At 41.6% G+C, this 25,642-nt stretch overlaps 1 protein-coding gene across 6 annotated transcripts in view; it reads right to left on the bottom strand.

Annotated features, from left to right (window-relative positions):
• Positions 1–25,642, bottom strand: part of ENOX1 (ecto-NOX disulfide-thiol exchanger 1) — a 379,879-nt gene that overhangs the window by 106,167 nt on the left and 248,070 nt on the right. For all 6 annotated transcript variants that reach the window (XM_063334867.1, XM_063334896.1, XM_063334903.1 and 3 more), the window contains one exon: positions 1,136–1,309. In XM_063334867.1, coding sequence (XP_063190937.1) covers positions 1,136–1,309 — 174 coding nt within the window. The remainder of the gene's footprint in view (positions 1–1,135; positions 1,310–25,642) is intronic.

Genomic DNA, 25,642 nt, shown 5'->3' with positions numbered 1-25,642 from the left:
AACCTCGCTGTTTACAAGTGCTCATGAGGTGGAGTGGCTAGAAATGTTGGTTTTATGTATATGTGTATATATATAAGTATATATATAAAATATATACACACTTAAATCAGAAAACTATGAAATTTTTGAAGGCTATATAAAAAATATACCCTGTGATAACACTTCACCTTGTTTATATGTAGACTACTAGAGCATTCCTCTAAAAGTAATTCTCTCAGAAGGAATCTGATTGATACGACTTTGTTTTTTGGCCCTTTAACACAGTAAATGGGGTTACAACCTTAAAATATACATATATATATATATACATATATATATATATACTTATTCACACACACAGCCAGTTTGATTAAATCATGATCTGGGTACACGGCAAACCCAGAGCACCAGACTATTTGCTTAATTTTCTCTTTTGCCTTCACAGTTATAGTGAAAGCTCCTGGTCTGATGGCTCTGCAACTAAACTCTTGGGGCTACCCCATACACAAAATCAGGCCTCGTGCCTGAGCTGCTGGCTCAATGGGAAGAGTCTTCTATTTGCACAAGGTCCCAGGAAGGGAGGAAGGAAGCCTGGTGCTGGCTCTCAAAGAGGAGAAACAGCTTACCCGCATGCTGCCCCCCCAAAAATGGCAAGAGAGGAGCCATAGTCCTCCCTTCCCTCCACCTCCCCCAGGCGGGGACCAGAGCTAGTCAGCGTTTGGGTGGTAGGTGCTGTGCTCAGGGGCACGAAGCCAGATTGGTCCCATCTAACTGTGGGCACCTGAAGGGGAGCATAGAGATGATCAGCACCGTATAATGGTTGCATTTTGTGACATCTAAAGGAAAGACAGATTTCTCTTATGAGCACTGTAGGTCTTCAGGCTCTGTTAGCTTTGTTTAAGTAATTGTTCTTCTTTTTTGTACAAACTGCATAGGTTTTTTTACGTGACCTTACAGAGATGAATAAGCATGCTCTGATACCATACCACGCTTTACACACAGAGTAGACCTTAGAGGGAAACACCATACTTGCCTATGCTCTACTTAAACCCCATAATTTTTATTAGATTAAAAAGAAAAATTCATGCAATATATTTAGGAAAATAACGTTCTTATATATTTAGGAAAATAACGTTCTTTCATCAGATCCACTTACTTGGGTTTGGAGGGAAGAGCGTGCAGCTTTTGCAGTGAATTATTTCTTTGACTACAGGCACATCTGTTGGTGGTGGTGGCGGCACTAACCCCATGCCTGGTATCATTGGGTTAATCGGAGTGATTCCAGTCATCATGCTAAGGCTTGGATCAAAGCCTGGTACACAGATTGAATCTGAAAATATATAACATAAAATCCTGGCTTATAAATCTTGAAACCACTTGTTACTATTTTCTTGCACAGACAGTTTCGCTTTAGGCTTTTTTTTTTTTTTTTCCCCAAGCATCACTGTTAAAAAAAGGAGAAGGGAAAAGGAAAAATGGAAAAGGCAGAGAAACAGGGAGGAGAGAGGGAGAGGGAGGTGCATTTTCAGTGAAGAAAAAAGAAACTATGCATAAAGAAGGGAATGTTACATAATTTAAAATATTAATACGACTGAGTAAAAAACACAGCACATTAAAGCCATGCACCATGAATATCTGTTATTATCTGCAATGCAATTTTCTGTTTCATAATGCTACTGCGGTGTTTACGTTGCCTTCTGACCAGGGTGCACAAAGAATATAATTTAACATCGATATGCCCTCTCCATCTAATTGTCAGACAGATTTATCACAACATAGCCGCCTCGCATAAGTGACCTTGATTTACGAACACTACAGAGAAAGATCCATTTCTGGCTGTTTTATAGGAGCGTAGTTAGCCAAGACTTCTAACCCTTTTACCCTGGAATATAAAGTTTCAGCTGTTTAGAATGGGATCTTTTTGAACATTGGAATTAATTCCTTCTTGTCCTCTTATTTAATCGGATTAGTAGATTCTCTTCAACCCATGTATTATTAAAATATACCACTACAGCCCCATAAAGTAAAATGCACGTTTGGCAAACGTTCCTCTTTCTCCTTCCCGATCTCTTTGCCAAGACTTCCATACGTATTATTTAAAGCTGAAAGATTTACTGGGGAGCACCAGTGCTGTAACACCAAGAATTGTAATAAGCAGATGTTTCAGACGAACTGAGAGCCAACTTCAGAAATTTGCTTTCGTTAAAAACAAGGCTTTGGGTTTCTTGAGGCATAATGAATAAAATATTTTGAGAGACCGATCTCTTTGTTGGCATAACACTGCTGCTATTTGGCATCATCAATTATTTAAAAGAAGAGAGTTACTTTGGTGTTCTACAGGTTTTCTGCTGAGTTTTCTGGCTAGCAACTGGAAAGTATTTAATGATACATGTAAACGCAGGGTTTGGTAGCTCGGGAGCTTGTTTATTTTGAAGAAGTAAAGAGGGAAACAACTCCTTCTCTAGGATTTTATATATCGATATATAGGTATTTTTAGGAAATTTGAGCTACATTTGCTACAAGACAGCATGATCAATGGAATGTGACAAGAGAGGCCTGTTTCTTCATCCTAAACCTGCTGCTGGGAAGCTATGTGACCCTGGGTTAGCCTGCTGACCTTTATGTATCCTAATTTCTGCATCTCCAAAAGAGGTAGATGAATACTCACTTAACAGCTGAGGATTAGCTCACATTTTTATAGCACTCTGCAGGTGTAAAGCACTCTGTGGGGGCTGAAAATTAGCATTACGATTCCTGTGAAACATCCATAATCATCTTCTCCAGGGAAGACAACGGAGGATTGAGAACCTCTACTCCAGTAGAGCTTGTATCTGTCTCGGCCGCACGCTCCCTGCTCTCCACGCACTGGCTGTGAGCCTTCATCACTTTCAGGCAGTTCTGTACATCAAGCGTAGCAAGTGCACAGCAAGCAAGGATTTGCTTTAGGCTTATTGAAGACTAGTATTAATGAAAACTCATGATATTACATTACTTTTTTTTTAATAAGTGGGCTTATGAAAAAGGATTTGCTCTGGGTGTGATGTTTTTTTTTTCCCAGTATCGATGTATATGCATTACTTTTCAGATTAAGCTTTGAAACTCGGAGCCTGTCATTCATTCTATGGGATGCAGTGGTGGCCGTATTAAATATTCATGGTTAGTGAATGCTGGGAGATAAAGTCAGAGGTGAAAGGGCAACATACAATTCAAAGAAGTCCTCAGGCTATGCTAATTTGCTTGATCTCATTTTTAAAAGTCAGGCTTCTGACAGTCACAGCAGGCCATCCTGCGCCGCACTCCCCTCCTGCGGGTGGAAGTCCATCATTACTCCTCGATGCTAAAGTGGCCTGCGGAGCTCCACGGGATGCAATGGGGAGCACCACAACAGCACTCAATGCACGCTGTCATATCGGTCCTCTCCTAGGATCAGGGAAAACTGGCACTGGAAAGACGCTGAGGAAGGCATCTCGTCCATCCCTCTGGACAAATGGAGGATCAGCTACAGTGCTAGCCAGATAGGAAACCTCATATCAAATCCAATATCCATAGTAGACCCACAGCATTCTGAGGCAAAGATGGAGCGGGTGGAAATGTACAAGAAGATAGAGAGAAGGCCAGGTTCTCCCTGTCCTGCATGCATCTTTAAGGTCCCATGTGACAGCCAAGGAAAAACATCATCATCTGGTGACTGCTACCGTAAGTTGTATTTAACCATTGCTGTTTTCTCTTTAAGACAACTACTAGATATGTTTCAGCTCCTCTACAAGAGTAGGGAACTGAAACAACAGCAAACTCTACTCAAAACACAGAGACATGCTCTCAACCAAAGAGATGCCAGGTTGAGATGGCAAAGAGATGGCAGGTTTCAGTAAGGTACAGTTTCCTGAATATTCCTTTGGCAGTGATGCAGACACAGAGAAAAACAAAGATATCTAAGGGAGATGGCAACAAGGAAACTCATGTTCACAAACACTGTGAACATGGCCTTGAGAGGGAGCTGGGAGGGAGAGCTTTTAGCTTGCATGCCAATCAAAGCAGGTTTGTGATTTAAGTGGAGGAAAATTATTTGCCACTAATTCCTCCCACGTCCAAAGAAACATGACTTTGTAAGTTACTTTGCCACTGCTAAGGACATGGCTTTGTCATCAGTTTCTTTTACAACTGGGATCAATCTACAAGAGCACGAGAAGAATGCTGGGGGCCAACACTCCCAAAACATTCTTCTAGGTGTGCTGGGACTCCTTGCCTCCAGAAGGTGACTGTGCTGAGGTATATTGAAGAGGACGCAGTCAATAATTCTTGAAATCTAATTCCATATCTTGCAGGCACTGATCCAAACCCCGCTAAGGTCAATAGCAAGACTACTAAAGGCATGAACAGCTTTTAACCAGGACCAGGCTTACTTTCTCTGTCCTCTTGAATAAGTTCCTTCAGTTTCCCAATGTGTTAAATCGAGAATGAAATGCTTTCATATACCATATGAGCACTGAGAGGATGCACAGGTACCGTTTGTAGAGCATCCCGGAAATGAAAAGCATTCTCTAAATACTAAAAACTAGTATTATGCATCACCAGTGATGGAAAATTCAGCTGGATTTCTGAACAGTGAAGATCTTGTTCAGACCTCTGAGGAGGTTGGTGCTACTTGCATCTACAGAGAAGTTGATGCATGCCACCTGCATATTGCTGACAAACCATGAAGACAGCCAAACTGTCTTCAGCCAACTGTCTCCCAAACTGATGGGACGTCCAAAGGAAATACTGGTCTGGACTCTGAGGTGTAGAGAAAAAGGAACTGATAAAGTCACTGGAAAGTAAAGGCAATAAATTTACCACATCCAGAAAAATCCCAAGTTTAACTCTATTAATGCTACCGAGTGGCGCAATAACAGAAGTTGGATATATAGCTCTTGTCTAGGGGCAGGGGACGATCATCCATCATCACCACCACTGCAGTCTGCTCCACGTCCTGGCATTACGCCTATTTGGAGCAGGACCAGGACACCGGAGACAGAGCTGGAGACAACTCCTGTTGAGCTTACTGGTAAGTTTGTTGGCCTTCAGAATCAAGGATACTGATAGGATTACGCAGGATTACAAAAAATGGGAATCAACCTTGCCCACATATGTTTTTTTTAACAGATCCATTTGGATATATGATTATTAAGGTATTGTAGACATGAATATGCTACACTAAAGACAGACATACATTAAATTTATATCCTACACGCATGAAGAGTTAAACAAGTAATATTTTTTGCTTTCGATGATCATAGCAGTATTTTTAAAGGGATCTATACACATATTTATGCAGCTAGGTAAGGGTTTATGATCTCTTGGAATTAAAAAAACCAACTTGGCAGAAGAGAGACAGTTAACATATGAAAAATGTTAATAAACAATTACTAAATGAAATGATTAACATGGAAAGTAATCAGAGATGATGAAGAACTTTAAGAATGGAAAAGCACATGTTGTTCAAGTTAGAGTCCCTGGGGATACTGTACAAAAGGCTTGAATATTCACACATTTGTACAAGAAAGTAAAAACACTGAACATCAATATTGTCAAGTCCACACCGTGCCTAAATTTGTCAAAATGAGTTAATTCCTGTTTCATCTAATAAGAAATTGGCATGGTGGAGAACAATGAAAACCTTGGAAGAACAAATATCTGGAACTGGTAGTCAGAGAGGCAAGGAGAGAAATCTTCTTGACCACTTGGAGTAGTTTTTAAAGCTCTTTTTTCTTTCACACAGAATATAGGAAGAACAAAACATTTTACATCAAATCTGGAAAAAAATGCAAGAACAATAAAATCCCTTTAAGGATAACTATATTCTAACACAGTGCAGTGTAATACAATTGCTTTTATTAATCTCCATTTTGGGAGTGCATGAGCAACTTTGTCATCCATAAAAATAGCCACACAATCTTGGAGAAGCGTCCTCCTTTCCTTCTTTGGCAACGGTTGCTGTCTGAATCACCTTCTGTTTTTGCCACATTATTGCTCTTCACAAATAACACGGATGCATGCTCCTGCCAACTGTGCTTTTGGGGATTGCACTCCATCACCAATGCTAAGTCACCACCACATTTCCACCAGCCCTTACCACAAGTTATATATCTGCTCAATATTATTTTTTAAGGGTATCATCCCTAAGGGTATAATCCCTCTCAGTATTAGCCCTTGGATGTGTCATTTGTTTTGCTTGCAACTGCCAGTTGTTTCTGTTGTGTTTGATGACAGTTGCCAAGTTGTATTTCTGTTGGATGCATAAGAACACCCATGTGTGCAAACATGGATTTGTTTGTGTGCCCCTACTTGCACACATGGAAGGTTTCCATCATGGACATCATCAGACATGTGGCTCAGATCTGCCGGCCGAACACACAGAGAGAGACGGTGAGTGCTGAGAACAATGATGTGAACACAAAATAGCTAACCAAAATAAAAAAACATTGAAAGGGTCCCCACGGCCTCAGAGTGATAATTTTACACTTAAGAAAAACAAGTCTATTTTTCGCTAGGGCTGAAAGACAAAAAAAGATCTGGTTCCAGGAGTGGGGTTGCCTGCCAACATGCACTGCAAGGATTAGGACAGTCCAGGCAGCAGCTGGTAATAAATGTCGTAAGATGCTCGTTAAACTTTGGTTTCTGTGGAAAAAAAAATAAAAGCTTCTGAAGACTAGAGATGTGACTGTGTACTTCAGGAACATCGTTGCTGAGTATGTCAAGACTGAACATAGAGTTGATTTCTAAAAGCTGAGATTTAAGTTCTCCTGAAAAAGTCTGCCTCCCTTAAAACAAATATATATTTTATATTTTTATATATATATATATATACACTTATTACTCGGCAGTAGCCAAGAAAGAGTAGCACTTTTTTTTCCTCAAATGAAGGAAGAATCTTATTAGAATAAGAAAAATGTTGTTACTCTAAAAGCTTCTTGTGTTTTTATCTAAAATTCTCCCTCAAAACTCTACAGTCTGCCAGTGTCTTCACCCTCATGTCAGTCTCCTTTTTTTCTGTATCATCAATTAAGAATGAATATTCAGCTGCAAGCTAAAGATCAAGGCTGGATCACTGTTTTCTCTGGTCATTCAAATTTTACCATCTTCTGGGCTTCAGGAAGCTTTTGGTGGAAGTGCAGGAAAAAAGAAGACAGAAGTGGTGCACGAGATCACTGATCACAGAATCACAGAATGGTTTGGGTTGGAAGGGACCTTAAAGATCATCTAGTTCCAACCCCCCTGCCATGGGCAGGGACACCTCCCACTAGACCAGGCTGCTCAAAGCCCCATCCAGCCTGGCCTTGAACACTTCCAGGGATGGGGCATCCACAGCTTCCCTGGGCAACCTGTTCCAGTGCCTCACCACCCTCACAGTCAAGAATTTCTTCCTGATATCCAATCTACATCTCCCCTCTTTCAGTTTGAGGCCATTAACCTGTGTCCTATCACTACACTCCCTGATAAAGAGTCCCTCCCCATCTCTCCTGTAGCCCCCTTTAGGTACTGGAAGGCTGCTATAAGGTCTCCCTGGAGCCTTCTCTTCTCCAGGCGGAACAAAGGAGGCGTGCCAATTTAATTTGGTGTTGATCAAGCTGGAGGAGCCCAGTTGTGGAGAACCACTATAAGCCCCAAAGAGACAGACCTTGGAATGCAGTATTGTTGAAGCCACTGGCATCTTCCAGTACATTTTCTTGTCCAGTTTAGATGTCATTAAACTTCTAGACCTCTCTGTTTCTAAAATAGATCATCCTCCCTCAGAGCAAGGACCATCTGACTGTGGCCAGTAGCAGATACCCAGGGAATCAGAATAAGAAACAGGTAGATAAAGAGCAAACTCTTTTTAGCTTGTATACATTGAGAGCTTACATATTGCCAGGGGTAGAGATCACAACTGAACAATCTCCGAGCAGGCACCTATTCCACATGATTTGATTTATACTTTTTCACTTAAATCTTACTGTGCACCTACTTATATTTTGAATCTGTTGGACCCTGTTTATATCTCTGGCTTTCACAGTGTGATGGTATGAGGGCAGTAACTGAGTGGGGAAATGTGCTTCCTTTGCTTTGCTAAAACAAGGTATTTGGCAGTTCCAGGCACATCTTCTAGTTCTTTCATCTTGAGAAATCACCAATAGTGGTTCCTTATTCACCTTATCCACAAGATTATAGACTTTATTTCTGTTTTTATATTTTGCCATCTGTTCGGCATGCGAACTTTGTCTCTGCAGAGCTGCTACAAAGGAATATGGATACGGAACCTCTGACTGGGGCCCCTTTTATAATCCTAAGAAGGTAACTGCAAGGGCAGAGATGTCTTTGTAGGTGCTCATCTAGCCCTGAATTTTTGAAAGACTAAGTATTAAAGACATGGGCAGATGCCCTTAAATAAGCGCTGCGTGAACCCAATCGATGAAGCACCACGTGGGCACAGGACTCCTGCAGGAACAGGAGTAAGGCAATGTGTATGTGCGTGTGTGTCTTCTATATATGGAGGAGTGGAAAGGATTGAATGAAGGAGGGGCGGGAAATTGCCTCTTTGACCTCCAGCTTTCTCAGTTGGCCAGGGGATCCATCTTAACGCCATTCAGCAGAGAGCTATACGCTGTGAAAGAGCCTGGACTGTAGCAAAAAACAAGTCTCTAAGGGAATTTTGGCAAAACCGGGGTGGAGGGGCAATCCAGATGAATGTTTCTCATTAATAATCAACGAAGTAATAATTTATATGAAGCCTGCAGTGTCTGCCAGACCCACTCCATAAACAAAGCTCTTGTAGCATCATCAAAACACATGCCACTTGAAAATTACTTCTATGAGACATATATCATTGCCAAATCCTTAGGGCTGTATTAGTGTACTTTTGCTTTTTTGAAGAAAAATAGAGGAATAGTTTACAGCAGACAACCCTGAAACTTTAGATGCTGTTCCTCAGAGCTGGCTATGCTGTAGCTGAAAACACTAAAAGCAAATCTGTCCTCCTCTTGATCCCTGCCCACAAAATCACACGACAAGCACTGTATTTAGAGCAATATACATGACAAAGACTAAATTAAAGAAAACCACCTTCTCTTTTTACACGAAAATCATGGGGTGAATCACTCCTGGTTCATCCTTTATTGCCGCAGCACAAAGTGGCACAACAGGACCCCAATCTTGTTTAGAGCTTCTAATGCAACACAAATGATAGCAGAGAATAGCAAATAATAATAATAATAATACAACAAAGTGTTGCCACAACAGATGCCACTCTCCTCCTAAGATGCAACGTCAATGCTGCTGTGTAAAAAAATCTACAGTGTCACTGTAATGTTATTTCTATTACTTTTTCTGCTCATGGATAGCCATCAGTGCCATTTTGACACCAAAGTGGTCTCAGACAGTACCTGCCCACGGTGAATCTATTTAGTTTCCCCTTAGAAGAGCTCTGCAAAGAAGTACCCGACAGGCAAGCCTGAGAATGAGCTGGAAAACTCAGGACTTGATGTTGAGGGAGTCTGATGATGGTTTGTCAGTTTTTCACAGCTGACAGATGCATGTTTAAGAAGGTAGAGTCAGAAAATACTGACTAATCTTAGTCTCCATCCACAATCAGTTGCTCTTCTATGTGTAAAAGCCCACTGCAGTGGAAACTTTGTGGAGGTGAAAACAGAAGGGGGAGAAAGGAGAAGCAGAAGAATAGGAAAGAAGGAAAAAGGTAAAGAGAAAAATAAAAAGAAAGGGATGGAGGTGAAGGAGAGGGAAAGATGAACAGACAACAGTATCATGCAGATTCTCTGTGGCATTGGTCCGTGCTCTACCCAGAGGCTGTTTTGACCTGTGCCAAGATTTTGAAGGATTCATGAGTTTACAGCACCTCACGATGTCCAGAGTCCTGACCTTCACAAAGTCCCTGCTGCTTAAGAACCGCTCCACGCAGTAGGAACAACAGGCTCCTTCCATCTCCTCATCAATAAATCACTTCCTTGTATGGGGTCAGTCACGAGTTCATTGTGGAGAAAATAACAAAACTGCAAATTCCGCGCACTGCCACCTGATCCCCAGTTAATAGTTCCAAAGCCTTTTTGTAAAAATACGGGACCGGCCAATATGCAAGATACAATGTAATGCATTGCTTACACAATCTAAAAAGCGCGCAGCTGTTTTTTCTTGATTTTGAGAAGTCTTGGTGCACTCATTACATGCTTCTTGGGACAACCCTCTCCAGTTTTGCATTTCTTTCCATTTCTCTAGTTTGTTCTTATCACGGTGGGCTATTCAGTAAGGCTTGCCTTCGCCAAACGAAGTAGCCTCTTTAAGATCCCTCCATTGGAAGCTGTTCAATCTGTTTGCCCAACGTGCCTCTTCCTAAACTAAGACTTTGCTGTGTTCCTTGAAAATGACCTCACCTTTCACCTCAAAGCTCTAGAAGACGAGAAAAGAAATAAATAAAACATGATTATACAGCCAAGGAACTCTTAATGGATTTTCTTTGCTTGCTGTGTAGGAAAGTACTGTATTCCAGAAATTTGAGAGGCACTCGTACGGCACAAATAGAAAAAAAGGTTATTGGAAGGTATAAGCACCTAAGTAGATGTAAATGAATATGGAAAAGAAGTTGGAGAAATAGGAAAAATTTCAATTCCCAAGCTAGGCTAATACTGAAATATAACCTTTGTAACAGATGAAACATAAAAAGCCTCCAACGTGTAAAAGATAGTAAAATACCATCTTCTGGATATTAATGTGACCTCAGAGAAAATGGGGAAAAAAATGAAATTCAGACATTCCAGTGGACATTTCCCAAATGAAAACAAAAGGGACTCATTTTTCTCATGAATCATGAAAGAAGTGCTGGCTATTAAACTGGAGTTACTGTGTGGATCCCTGAATCTGTGGAATGCATACAAACACTCTCCTTGCCTTTCCAGGGTCACAGGAGTAATAACAGCATTGCTGAAACTGGAAAGAAGCTGTACAGTCCAGAAAGGTGTATCGCCTGCATGAGCACGTTCTCACAGAAACACAAGAAAAACTGGGGTCTGTCTGTCTGAAGGATCCTTCTAGCCCAGAAACCTGCCCCTAACAGCAAATCCCTAATTGTGCTTAGTACCAAAACATCTCAGGACAATCCAGAAATGAAACCTCTATATGATGATCTCCTAATCTCCAACACTCTGCAGCTCAGGGGCTTCCAATGCCAGAGGAAGTTCTGCGTCTCCTTCAGGTTTATTTTTGGGTGAAAATACCAATGAGCTTTATTGCATGGGATGTATTTCTCTGGATGTCACCACTCGAGATGACAGAAAGTTGTCCTGTGAAATCAGCTGGAAAATCTTTAGTGACGATATTTCAAACTTTTAACCAAGTTATTCTATGTGCATGCCCCTCCTTTAAAAGCCTGAGGACACAGGCATAAGAGAAACTTAAACTATAACTTTAAATGATTGTTTCTGGTACTGTTTTCCTAGTTTCTTTCATGTTAAATCATTTAAACAGCAGTGCCCAAATTCCTAAAACCATTGTATCTTTAACCCACAGAGCACTGGAAGAAGGGTAAGTATACCAGATGTAGTAAATATTTGTTGTCTATAAATGAATGCAGTAAGAAATCTTGATATTTTGTATTATCCTCGACTAGAACTGCTTGATCTCTATCCAGTTTACGGCAGTAACTTGTAGGACAATATTTGAATGCTCTGTGCACGTGCAGGATACCTGTTGGATTTGAATTTGATTAACTAACTGTTGAGTAAGTAATAAAACGGTACTTGGTGAATTAATAAACTGTTTATTGGTTAAGAATTAAGCAAGTATCCTATCTTGAGAAATACTATGCTACATAAAACATGATCTGAAAAGAAGCCAGAGTTGATAGCAGCAAGTAATGCTCCTGAGTGTCTATAAAAAGAGCTGTCTTAATTAAACGCCAATGCACTATGACAAAGCTATTTTGTTAGGTTTTTGGCTTTAAAAGCCATCTCGCACCTCAGCAAACTGAAAACATTCCTGCATGCTTAGATTTTGGTTTTAAAAGCCATCTAGCTCCTCAGCAAACTGAAAACATAACAATGTGCTTAGCTCTCACTGCAAATACGGGGTGTTACTACAGCTCTTCAGGACCATGAGAAAGCACTAAGCTGCTTTAGCGAAGCAGGTATCTTAGCCAATGGCAGGCTCAGGCCACGGGCAGCATATCTCCATCCAAAAAAGAAGGATTTGTGAGTTCACAGGGGTCTCAGCTAGGTATTGCCTGAGGACTCGGTAGCCACATGGGGATGAAGAGAGCGAGCTCTGGTGACTAGAGAGCTTGCACATGGACATAGATGACAAAGGATGTAAAATCAGACACGAGTGACTTAAAGGACATGCATTTTGCATTGAGGAGTATGGGATAAAAGCCATACAAACAAAGAGGACAGAAAATACCATCCAATGTATGATTCCTTCTACAGTCAAAAGAGGAAGAATGGCAAAAATACGCATGGAATTGAGCTTTGAATAACATGCAACAGCTTTGCATAACCATGGAAAAAATACGCATGGAATTGAGCTTTGGATAACCTGTTGCAGCTTTGGATAACCTGAAATACTGTCACTTTTTGGCTAGACACCTGCCAGAAGGGAGAGTAATAAGGTGCGCTAGAGATAAAACAGAGTACGTTGCTTATGAAACAGGTGATTTTTTTTAACCTTTCCATTGTTACACCTGTGATCTGACCTGTGTTCTCAATCTCAAACAGATTAAATAAAGAAAAGATTAAATAAACATAAGCTATAGGCTTCCACAGGTTAGCATTGTCTTGATCTGCAGCTGGTTACGTTCATGAATGTAATACTTCGCTTGAGCTAAAAGTATTTAGAATGAGTTTTTTAAACATCTCTTCATTAGCTAAGTCTTCCTTCAACTGCCTTTCTCCTTCTCAAGTTTTCCAGGGTTTGAAAATTCCCTGATGTGTTTGTTCACTGCAACTCAAGATGATGTCTCAACTTCCCTTTCCATCGATGAATCTGACTGACGGTTTTCGGATCTTGATGGTATAAGCACAAGGGCCCTCTCGGCTCCCTGAAGTGCCTGTTTCAGGCAGCCAGGCTCAGTGGTCAAACGGCTGGCAATGGTGGTGACTGGAGTACTCTTCATGGCTGGGAGAGAAATCCCAAGTGGGATACCCCTAACTTCATAATAAAACAATTCCACTTCTTCTACACGCTGTTTGAGTACAGTAATTATTCCATTGACCAATTTAGAGGAGGCTTGACATTAAAACAGCGTCAGGGGAGTGTGCGTCACGCTAAGGTAAATAAGCGTAGTCCATATGGCTGAAAGCTGTTATTTCAGCCTTTCAGCAGACTTAGACAGACAATTCTGCATCCTTTGACATCTGGGTCACAACCATAAAGTTTTCCAGCACAAGTACAATAATTATAACATTATGACTAGCTTTTTCAGCTCATCTCCATTCCTTTTGCATCTCCTACAGAGCAGAAACCCCTTCTCTCCACCATCTGGGCATCTCTTTAGTACAAGGAAGGTCATCAGCAGCTAGAGATGCCAGAGTAGCCAGCTGCTCTGCAGGCCTCCCTCCCCGGGGCCTCAGTACGGGAGCCATTATCAATGGAACGGTGCGGACTAATAATCCTTGATTTTGGCAAATAGCCCAAGGGCAGCCAGCTGGGATGGGTTAAATCGTCCTGAGGTTCTTTTAAGTTACTCCGGGAGCTGCGCAGGGCAGCGCACAGAACTGGGTTAATGCTTTTGGCCCCCAGTGACTCCTTCCATCTCTCCCGTCTCTCCCAGCGAGGGGAAATGCATGCTTCAACTAATAATAAACCAACGCTGAGCATGTGGAGAACACCGTGCCAAATATCAAACAGCTGGGGCTCCCTGGCCAGCCATTGGCTAGCCCAATCACAGCATCGCCTGAAGTCTTCCAGGGAAGTAAGTGAAAACAAGGTGGGTAAACCAGAAACTTCCAAATCAACTAGAAAAAAAAAATAAATAATAATCTCAGAACAGTTGTGTAAAGCTCTTGTGTCTTGTCAAGGAGCTTATTATGACACAGCTTTTATTTCCTAACAAACATAAACCTCTACTCACGTTCTTCACCAAAAAAGGGGACTAAAAAGAGGAGACAGGAGGAAGAAGGAATCTTTTCAAGAACACTTGCATCTCTGAACCTCCAAAATAGCTTAAAATACAGGCATTGCTCTTGGCTGCCTTTCAGCATTGAAAAAAAAGAAAAAGGGGGGTTATATTTTTCCTTAGAAAGTAGCAATCTTGACAACATTCTTACAATGTCATATTTTATTATCCAGTTTAACAGGAAAAGATCTTGTTTGAAAAGAAATCAGGAGTCTTTATAAATGAACAGCACAGTTCAGGAAGCGGAGTGAGACACTGTGTGCACAAAATTAGTGCAACTTGTATCCTGATTAAGGAGGAATCCGGGCTTTGTCTCTTGTGCGTAACACATTGCAATTTAGATTGTATTACTGGTTGCGTGCAAAACTTGTAACTTAAAATTCTTGCTGCTAGAAAATTTCATCTGTAATTTCTGGCAGCCCACACCAAGGGTTCATCTGCTAATATTTCAGAGCAGCGAGCTAAAGGCATAGCAATTTCACACACACTCACACACAGAACCAACCCCACCATTCAGAAATGAAATCAGCCTTTTTTGGTATTTGCAATTTATTATCAGAACACTCTACGTGTGACTTTTTTACAATGCTTTCAAGAAAGACACAGGTTTATAAACACCAAGAACAGAAGAGGAATTCATTATTTCAAGAAGTATCCTTGCTTTTTTTTTTTTCAAATTAAAGATAAAACCAAATGATGTCAGTCAGACTTTGTTTCAAATTATAACGATTCTTTATCCCATTTTTAGGGAAAATGCATTTCTTTGCAACATTTATGGGACATAAAATGTGATCCACATTAAGATGCTTCTTTTGCCCCACCATGTACATTTCCACAGCTAGGGTTCTGTCAATAGTTTTATAATAAAACTTTTTTTTTCCAGAGCTTTCTATGTCAAGCATAAAAATACGTTCCAGGATGAAAACTGGCAGAGTGCTGGTTCACAGTTCAAGGATACGTGATAGTATTGTTCTTAATATATTTTTAGCATCTTTTTCCAATATGAAAAAGAAACTCCAACCCAACCTTGCTTCACCGGCTTTGTTAAGCGTTTTTTTTTTAAAGGTGTCAAGCTACGATCTCTAGTAGCAGGGCAATATAAAAATAACATACAAAACTTGCAGCATGCAAATGTATAGCGGAAAAAAGCGCAGTCATATTGGGCATTCAATGTACAACAAATTCAGCATAACTGAGGAATGCTCAATAAATAGTGTGGAATTATTTAAGCCTGCAAAAAGTCGGTGATAAAGCCCTTCCCAAGAGGCTGTGCAGGCTTAAAGTGAGGGGCAAAGTCTTGTCGTGACTGATACAGACCAGAAGCTGGCCAAAGAGACAGCAAAACCAAGAGAGGAGGAACAAACAAGCGCTTTCCATCTCAGATGAGCGATGCGATCGGAGGTAACGTGCGGATAATTGTATTGAAAAGAGAGTGAGTAATGATATCGCAAAACCCATAAAAGACATGCGATTATTTGCCTGAAAAAAAAAAATAGATGTCAAGAGGTGTTTCAGAGGAACCAAACACAAGAAAGGCAGCTGGGCACAATGATATCGGTGCTAACAAATCCCAAATGATGCTCTTTGCAGAAGATGGGCTGAGTGGGGCTGCATCAAAGGGGCCAGGGAAGCCAATTAAAGGTTAGCCTGGATAAGGGACAAGGGAAAAAGCATGGGGAAAAGTACCGCAGGCCTCTTAGAAAAGCCAGACGCTCACCATATTCTGAATTAGTCACCCCATCCTCCCCAAGCAATATAAAAGCACGGCAAAAATAGGACAATGGGTATCATCAGGACCATTATAAAGTTGCTCAGAGGAACCGCCGCTGAAAAAGCCTTGGATTGCTCACCGGGGAGAAGAGGCAGTTATTACAAAGCTCATGAATTTTACAGAGAGGGTAGGTGGGTGGGTTCTGTGGACTCTGCTCTATGGTACAAAACTGGGAAGCATTTAGTGAAATAAATGAAGAGGTTGTAAATGAAGAACAGGTAAGTGGAAACACTTCTTCATCGCAACAAGCAATTACTCCCATGGAACTCCATCTTATGTAAAACTTACCTGAAGGAAGACCTTATCAGAATTAAAATATAAATAAAGAAATAAAGGCAAAACCACACACAGAAATACGTCATAGACCTTAGACAACAAAAGCGTTCGAAATGATAAAACAGGAGGCAGGGCCGCTAAGCTCATCTATTATTAAAATCATCTGACACTTCCCATTACAACACCCTGTCGTCGGTTGCTTTTAGCTTTGCCAATCATTAACAGTTTGGACTGAAATTTTACACATCGAATATCTGCCTGAGGCTGAAATACTCTGGACAATTTTAGTCCGAACAAATTCAACTGCTGCACAAACGGAGTCAGAGAAAAGAACTTTTCTTTTTTTTTTCTTTCACGTTAAAGAATTTGGTGTTCTGTCTCGGGCAGTTGTAGCCCCTCCAGACTTTGGAGGGAGGAGGTAATATTTCAGAGGCGAAAAGTCTTCACATTGTAGCGGTAATATTTGCCATTCTCTTTAAACTCTACCTGAAAACTCAGGCAAATTATGCCTTTGAATAAAATTATATTCACTCATGCTCTGAAAAATAGATCTATTTTTGGCTTTAATAGCTGAAATCACAAAGGATTACATCTTCCACGAATGCGCCAGATTACATTTGCGCCTCTGCTCTGCAACCAAGGAAGGAGTTAAAGCAAAAAGAGCTCAGCTATTGTCAACTTCTGAAATTATTTGTTCCAGCTTTTTAAAACTTGAAACCTAAAGCTGCCTTCTACTTCTGTGCTCTTTTTTGCCTTCAGTCTGCAAAGTTTCCAGTTTAGCCAGCGAGGATGAATCTAACCTTGTGACACTTGCTGAGATCAGAGTGGTTAAATCAGAACATTGTCTGAGCAGCTTGATTCTCCTAAAAGCCTGTCAGGTTTGGAGCAGCTAATTGGGTCTTGCCCCATATGTTCTGCCTGTGATTTTTCCAGCAACTGAACACAGAGAGCAACAGAGCCAGCAAGCAGATTTTTCCAAGTTTTGCTATTCTTGTCCCTCTCCTCATTTGTAGGGAAAAAATCTCTTTCATGCCGATCGTAGGAGAGGTTTGCGAAGTTCTGAAATTTTGGCTTTTTTGTTGGCTCGCTGTCCAATTCAGTTGAAGCATCTCCACTCCGCAGGACTTTTGAAGGGAAACAAACTTTTCAGACTACCATCTGCAGCGGGATACGTCATGACCAGGATGTATCTAGTCCGCTCTGAACCAGCTGCTAGCTCATCACCCTACACCAGTTTCACAGGGAGGCAGAAAATACCTTTTCAAGCGGTAAGCGAGGACCAGGCAGCTGATGGCAGCTGCTTGCAGCCACCCCAGGGCCAAAGAGAGAGCAGGTCAGAGATGACCATGTCACCTACCCTCCCTTGCCCTCCTCTCCATCAGGAGCAGCTCAGCTCACCGTGTTGCTCCACGATGGGCACAGGAAAGGGCACTTGAGGGGCTGCTGGCGGGAGAGGAGAGGAAGGACGGCGACTGGTGGTGCCATCAGCTTGGTGGCGTAATATCTGGATGTGGCTGAATTCACTAGAGTCAGTAGATTTGGGTCTTTTATTTTTGTTTTTCACAGCAGCTGAACTGTTTAGCTCTGCAGGTCGTGTTCTCGGCTGGACTACAGCTGTATTCAGGGGAGCTTAGAGAAGAGGCTTTTTGCACCTGGGACTGCCAGTGACTGCTTTCTCCTTCCATGCGTGCTGGAGTGGCCTCAGGACGGTTTAGAGTGTTGCGGGGCTGCGGTACTTAACGAAGGCCACTAATGGGCCACATGCCCTGCCGCCCTGGTCTGCCTAATGCCGGCTCTCCACCACCTTTGCCATGCCAGTGAATTTTCAGCCTTTTACATTTTAGGCAGCTTTATAGCTTCTTTGCACTGCTGAAACGGGACAGAAGGACCAGGTTAGGAAAGGTCCTTTCTAAGTCTAGCTTATGTACTTTAAACTCAAACGATAAATTTGCAGTTCGAAGAGGTTTCTGACTGGCTCCTTTGGTCTCTGGGTTCCAGCACTGAGAGGATTTATGTTTCACACCATGTACTGTAGTTCCAGATATTTAAATCAAGAAACGTACTCATTCGAGCTTCACAGGAAAGTATACTACTTCAGATAGAATTATGGCCAGTATCTTTATGTTTTGTTGTCACTTAAGCATTAAACAGCTCCATGCCGCCTTGTATAATTCTCAAAACAGTCAGGTTTCTCAGATTAAATGCTAGTCTCACATTATCAAGCAGGTTGTGTTCCTGAGAACTAAATCACAAAGTAACTATGGTCCTAGGCCGGGAATTCACGTGTATTATTTTTGTACTCAACTTTTCCAGCATTTCCAGGTTATAGGTTTTATGTTATCACGAACAGCCATGGTCATGGTACCCCTCACAACATGAATCGACGTCATTCTGCATCACGATGAGATATAGCCCATCCGTCAAAAACACACCCAACGTGGCAGAAGTAATGCAAAACCTTTCCCACTTTATCTGCCACTTTATAAATCTGACTGCACTTGTCTGAATCTTTTTCCCTAGGGCTTCTTAAATTTCAGCAGAATTCTCCTTCATGTTGTGAACTGAATATGAAAAAGCAAAGCGACCAAACTGATACTCAGCAAAGCTAAAATGCATAGTAACACTGAATTGAAAGGTGAGCAAACCACAGCTTATTAGCATGATTTTCTAAAAATAAAAGAGTAGGGGGAAAAAAGAAAAAAAAAAACCTCTTCAGGATAGAAAGAAAAAAATCTCATCTATCTTGAAAAGGAAAAAGAGGGATAAAAGAGAGATGACTGATACAAGCAAAGATTAAAATGTAAAACACCCAGCAACTCCTTCTTTGACGCTCCCCTTTGAACGCAGTCTACTGCAGAGCAAAATATTCTAAAATAAATATTTTGGACTGAGCTTTGCATCCAGTTCCACCAGTGTGACTCCACTGCTACTAGCGGGACTGTGCCAGGGTCCCAGGTGGCAAGGATGGAAACAGAAACTCATTATGGAATGAGAAATGTAAGAATGCTTTGGTGAGAGCACATTCCCTGCAGAGTGCCATGCAAGTAAAAAGCACATTTAAATAATACTGGCCCTTGATCCTCTCAAAAGCTGAGCGCACATTTATTCAGCTCGAATTCCAAAAATCCAGCCGCAGTTTATAAAATGCACTTGATCCTTGTGTAAGACCCTTTGGCATTTTCTTTCGGCAAAAAGATCTCCAGATGTCATTTTTACAGTTCATCTTAAGCGGGCGTATGTGTTTAGCTAAACAGGCTTAAATGCAACAGCCACCTAAGAGAACAATGACGAAATGCTTGACTTGATTTATGGACCAGCTGTCAAATCCCTGTTTATGAACATCTGGCTGGCAAGGTGATTTGAAAAGTATTTCTGTCAGCAAATATCAGCATAGTGAGCTCTTCTACTTACAGACAGCTCTAAACTGTAAATGTAATTAGCGGAGAAAAGGCGTCGGAGTGTACGTCTAAAGTCACGTTCAGCTTATCCATGCACACAAAACATTAATTTTACAGCACTGCTAACGTGTAATGTGTAATCATTCGCAACTTCTTAATTAACAAAATGCACAAAATATCGGGTTCGGAACCCGAAAGTTGCTTTCCCTACAAGCTGCACCAGCAAGTGCAAGGCTGTCCCTCATGCCAGCCCTTCAAAGTAAGCTCATGCATCTTCCCGACAGCTTCTCAGCAACCACCGTGGCCTGAATTCGGTCGCCCAGCTATCTCCCACACCCCCGTACCTGTTCCTTCCAGCTTTGTCACACAGGTCCAACAGGAGCTTCTGGGACAGAAGAACCTCACCCCTGCTCTGCCCACCTCCATCTGTTTCTCAGCACAGTTTCTGCAGTTTCCCATGAGTACAACAGCTTGCAAAGGCCTAAATGCCACAGCAACACTCCTAATTCAAAGGCTGATATCATCTAAAATCTACAAAGCAAGGCTGAGCCCAGGAAAATCGAATTTTTCTCTTTTTCTTCCCCTGTTTTGCGACAACATGACAACTCTGAGATGACACAACCCAGGAACCCTTTCTGTAATTCAATTCTAGTTCTGAAGCAAAAGTCTACTTTCATCCTGGGTCTAATCTAATATCGGGGAATGATGAGGTTTTTTTGGGAGGAATTTCTTTGTTCACTGGGAAACAAAGCAGCAGCTTTACTGTAGAAATTGGCTTTCAGCTGAAATGAAGATAACGCCAATCCAGGACCTCACTAGAGCTTCAGAGAGATTCGTATCACTCCCACCAAAACATCTAACCACGGCAGCGCAGACAGGAGCCTTTTCACCTCCTCACATGGTCCGTGGAAAAGGTGGAAGATTGCGTAGAGTCCTTCAGCCCACCCACAGTAATCCCTGCATCCCCCGGAAGAGATTCCTGTCTCTCCCCAGAAGCTATGACAGAAACCTACTGTCATTGCACTCCCTTCTTTGGCACTCCTGTTCCACCCCCAGTAACAGGCAGGCAGAACCTCATACATACCTCCTTGCTAGAAAGAAACTACTGGGAAATCACTGGAGTACCTCATGAAATCAACAACGACAAAACAGAATTAAATTTCAAACTCAGCCTCGGTGGAAAACTTCCTGTGAACCAGAGAAGCGACTCGGAACAGTCTTGTTTTGGTTAAGTCACATTAGAAAAAAACCTGTTATGTTTTTGAGTGGCTCTGCGTGCAAGCAACAGCCAAGACAATTACTGACAAGGACGGGCTGCTCACACACACTTAAAACATTGAAGAGTATCATCACATGAAAACTTCACAAAAGCTAGAAAACTGTTGCCAAAGGGATGCGATGCAAAACGTGTCAGACTAAAATGGAACGACATTCCATTTTGAACAAAGCAAAAGGGATTTAGGAGATAGGGAGCACAGGAAGAGAAGCTGGAGCTTTTTTTTAAGACATTGTGGTTAAAAACGATAAGAAAAATAAGTATGGATGCGGCGTGTGTGTTTCAACTTCCAAAAGTGTTTGACAAGTTTCCATAGGAGAGATTAATGACTAAGAGGCACAGAACAAGAATAAAGAAATAAAAAAGTCTTCTGTGTATAAAAACTAGCTCAAATTATTGTTTCGCCCTCAGAAGAAGACTACCCCTCTTACACAAGAGATCTCTTCCTTACAGCCATAAACTGGCCATTTATCCTGCGGGTCTGGATTTGGAGGGCTACTTTAAGAATAATGTCACACATTTGTAATAGTATTGCTGTAGCTGTAACGGCCTAAAGTCATAAGCAAGACAAGGTTTACGTGCCAGTATAGTCAGAAAAAAAAAAAAAAAAAAAAAAAAGAGAAGCCCGTGTTGAGGTCTGAGACAGCAGCAGTCTCCAAGCTAAGTACAAGCACTTTCTTGGAGTTTAATTAGATATGTTAAGTCAGGTAGACAAAACAGCTGGTTGGCACCTGTAAAAGAGAAGGGAATATTAAAAAGGAAGTGGTGACATGGTGGTTATTGTGTAAAGGAATACATAGGCAGGCCTGTGACAGATGAAAAGATTAATAAAGGGAGGAAAATTATAACGTGCTGCAAAACTACTCCTTCCAGTGAATTCACCTTTTTTACCGTCTGCTATAATTAAAGTTTTAGTCCCCTGGTTGCCTCAGACCCTCGGAAGGATGGCGCATTTTTTTCCAGCCACATGAGTTGGTCCGAGACGCGATATAACTGTTACCCGCAAATCTCGCCTCTGCGCAGACGGCGTGCAGGTCTACAGCCTGCTCCGAGAAACGCGCAGCACTCGCTTCCTTGCTCTGTGAGCAAACACATACTGGAGGAGGCGGCCGTGACCCTGCTTCTCCTCCTCCCCTTTGGACCCGCAAAGCTTGATTTGTGATCGGCACGCAGTCCCTGAGGTCAGGGCAGCACAGGCTGGGAGTGGGCCTGGCCATTAGATGAGGGGGTTAATTATATGTCATGGAAAAGGCTCTTTTTCGTTTGTTTGTTTGTTTGCTGGGTTTTCTAATCTAAAAGACAGATGAAGCCTGGTCTTTTACGGTCAGATTCATTTTTCTTTATTTTACTAACGCAAGGGAAAAAAAAAAATAAAGTACTACCTTGCATTCCTGCTGGCTCTGCAGGCTTGTACGAATGGAAGAGGGAAACTGGGTCCTATTCTGGTCTGTGTTATTGATGGAGCGGCTCTCCCCGCCTAACCCCGGGATCACTCTCTCCTCTTATGTTCATCTCCAGAACTCCAGGGGGAACAATCAAGGCTCCAACCACAATATTTGGCCAGCAACATTTTACTACTGGATTTTACTGATGCCAGAGCGAAAACAGGTTTGTTACCCTTTAAATCCCCAAATGAGTTTGCAGAGCGGGCAGTACTTGCGAACTTGTAAACTCTATTTATATGCAGCCATCAAGCAACATGGACTTCCCTGATGTTTTCAATCTATAACACAACCGTAAAAGAAAACTATGACAGGTTGTCATCTTTTGATCATAAAAGCGTGGTGAGCAATAAAAAAAGTCCTCTGGAGGACTTCTTTAGTTCATGCCTACTATATACATATGTGGATGAGGCATCAAATACAGTATCTCAAGGCTGCAGATGAAACAAATCTTGGAAGCACAACAAATAGCAGGTCACGCAATCAAGTCTAGTGAGATGTGGTTCTCATGCAACGTGGCCCACTGAGGCCAGACGCCATTCTGCATCAGAAAATGTGAAATAATTGAGCTAGGGTAAGGCAAACAACCTAGGAAACACGTGAAAACCCAAACCGGCTTTGAATTCTAACAAGAAAAGGCTGAGAAAATATCACGAGATCCACAACCTGATGCTTGTTAGCAATAAGAGGGGAGAATTACAGTACAGTGATGGTGGCTAGAATATGCAGATGCGTGATAATGTTTCTGTTACACAGTCCTTTGAATAACGGGATCCCTCTGTTACTACTTGATGTAGCTGAAAGACCTTAATGCCCTTTAGGAGATATCTGTTGCATTACAGAGACTGCACGCAAATCTACACGGACGCTTTGTTGATGGAAAACTAGAGATCAGGGGAAAGAGGCGGCAGGGAGGTGGGAACACAACTGTCTGTTAAAGGAGCTGAAGTAAAAAAGCCCTCCTCTGAGAAGCCGGTGCCTCAAATCCCTGGACGGATAGCTGGAAGGATGGTTAGCTCTCGCGTCCCCGATGAGCTCAACTGCTGAGGTAAAACCCTGGAAGAGCGGCAGTCCCTAAGGGACACCAAATGGTGTAGATGAGTCATTAGCGATCATTGTTTTGTTTTCTTAGCACTTTTACATTTCTAAGGTGTGCACGTGTGCAGAGGCACACGCCACCCCATCAGGCCGTGCTGAAGCAGCTTTTTACGGGGAAATATAAGCTGGGATCCTTCACGGAGACGTATGTTCCCTCTTGAGGCCCACTACTTGAAACTTTTATTCATATATACTAGCCCCCTTGCCTTCAAGAGGACAATCTTTGTCATAATGATTACATGCAAGATTGTTTCTGCAGAATGGGATGGTTTGGGTTTGTTTTATCCTAATTCCAGCTTAAATTCCACTCGGACAGCAACAACGATGAAAACCAACAGAAATGCGGGCTGTTTGCTCTTTCTGAAGCGAAAACATAGGACAGATGTTCCAAACCATATTTAGATTTTAAAGCTCAGAATTAACACCTTGAATTTCAGCCAGAAATGATCTTAGTCTTGAGGCTGAAAGTCCTTAGTCTTGGGAGTCGATAAATCAGTCATGACAAGCCTGAACCGGCTATGGTTTATTATAAAATCAAGCTTGATTTCCTACTTGAGGTAATTAGACAGACCAGAACAAAAGGACACAAAGTTAAAAGGCAACATATGTAGACAGAACTGGAAGACATATTTCACTTTACACAGGCTGGTGAATAGCAAGAATGAACTTGTACTGGAGATTTTTTTCGTATACTGAATTTTCATAGACTGAATTCTGGCTAATAACATAAAGGGACCCTGCAATATTTATAATAAGCAATTTATTAAACCAGCTACTCTTGGAGCTGCTCAGCTGCAGATTCCCATTCCCCGCTGCTTGCACGCAGCCCTGAAATCCAGGTGCAGCATCCGAGCTCTCTCCTCTCACAACCCATGATCCTTCTCTAAGTCTCTAGAGGGTAACAAAAGTATTAAAACCGCAGCAAAGAAAAAAAAAGGATGGTACAACGTTTATTACATTAAAGGATAGCAGCACTGTGTTTGGGTATAAACTCACTAAATATCAGGGAACTAAAAGAAAATAAAATCTGGTCACTTTTTTCTTTCCTGTCCTCTTGATTTTGGAGGTTTTACTGTTATTTTTAAGGAATGTTTAATTTATTTATGGTACTGGCTATTCTAGCAGATGATAAAGTTGTAGGACACTCTGCAATGTCTTAAAAATACTTCTACAAAGCATGCTTGAAGTGCCAAAATTGTTATCAAAAGGCCCCAGAAAAGAAGATTTCAATGATTATTCCTGGAAAGGGCTCAGTCATGCAAGTCCAAGTATAGATCAAGTCCCAAAACAGAGCGTTTCCAACAGAAGGGTTAAATAGATTTGACAGATGCAGCTCAAAATAACCTCAACACTGCAGTTCGTTATAATATTCCACATTAATTTCTAGTGAAATTAACCATTTGAAATACAATTGTATTGAGAGAAAACAAAAAGAGCTGGAGCAGCGTATAGCTTGCCCTCTCCATCCACTGCAGTCTGGACCCCTCTCTTCTGAAACACACCTCGCGCTGCCAGTTCTTTATAAAAAAGTTGAAAATAAGCACATCTGCACCTTCTCCCATGGTGCTGTCTCCTGTAAGTGCCAGCAAAGCTCTTGCATGTCCCCTCTGCCCAATCCTTCTCTAAAAATCACAGCAGCACAGTCAAAGAGGCAGAGCAGGTAGGAATTGCCTCCTTGTTTCTAATGGGCACAATAGAGTTTGCCTGTTTCTCCGTGCCTGACTCAGAATATCAGATAAAAAGAGTTAAACCGCTTTTTCGCTTACCACCATATTACTGCTGTGCCAAGATACCTATAAAAAAAGCTACGTAATAGGCAGGCAGCTCCGTAATCACTGCTGCTTTTCATGCCAATCAGTATTATCCCATTGTTTCCATGCGGTCCCTTACCTACCTGGTTTATCTAAGTGAAAGAAAACAGACCATGTGCAATTTGGGCCGGGATTGACTCTTAAGTGTTCAGACAGCGTTTTAACTTACTGGAGCTCTCTATCTCTAAGCCTTTTCTGAACACAAATAACAAATAATTACTAAATAATGTAGGCATTGTGGTCAGGAGGAGGAGATTATTTATAGAGGAAAATCAGCTAGGGTCAAGAGAACTGTTTTTTAAGAAAAAAACCAACTGAATAAGAAATGTGCACATACAGGAAAGGCAAATGAAGTTGTCCTTGCTACATGAACAGACCTATTAAATTTCTGAAGCCACAGTAACAGAATATCTTTAATATTTGGGCAGAACACAACCTAAATACATCCTGCACACTA

This window comes from Chroicocephalus ridibundus, chromosome 1, assembly GCF_963924245.1.
Source record: "Chroicocephalus ridibundus chromosome 1, bChrRid1.1, whole genome shotgun sequence".
Lineage (NCBI taxonomy): Eukaryota > Metazoa > Chordata > Aves > Charadriiformes > Laridae > Chroicocephalus > Chroicocephalus ridibundus.
Note: the sequence above shows the minus strand (reverse complement) of the source record. Positions and strands in the feature narration are given on the sequence as shown.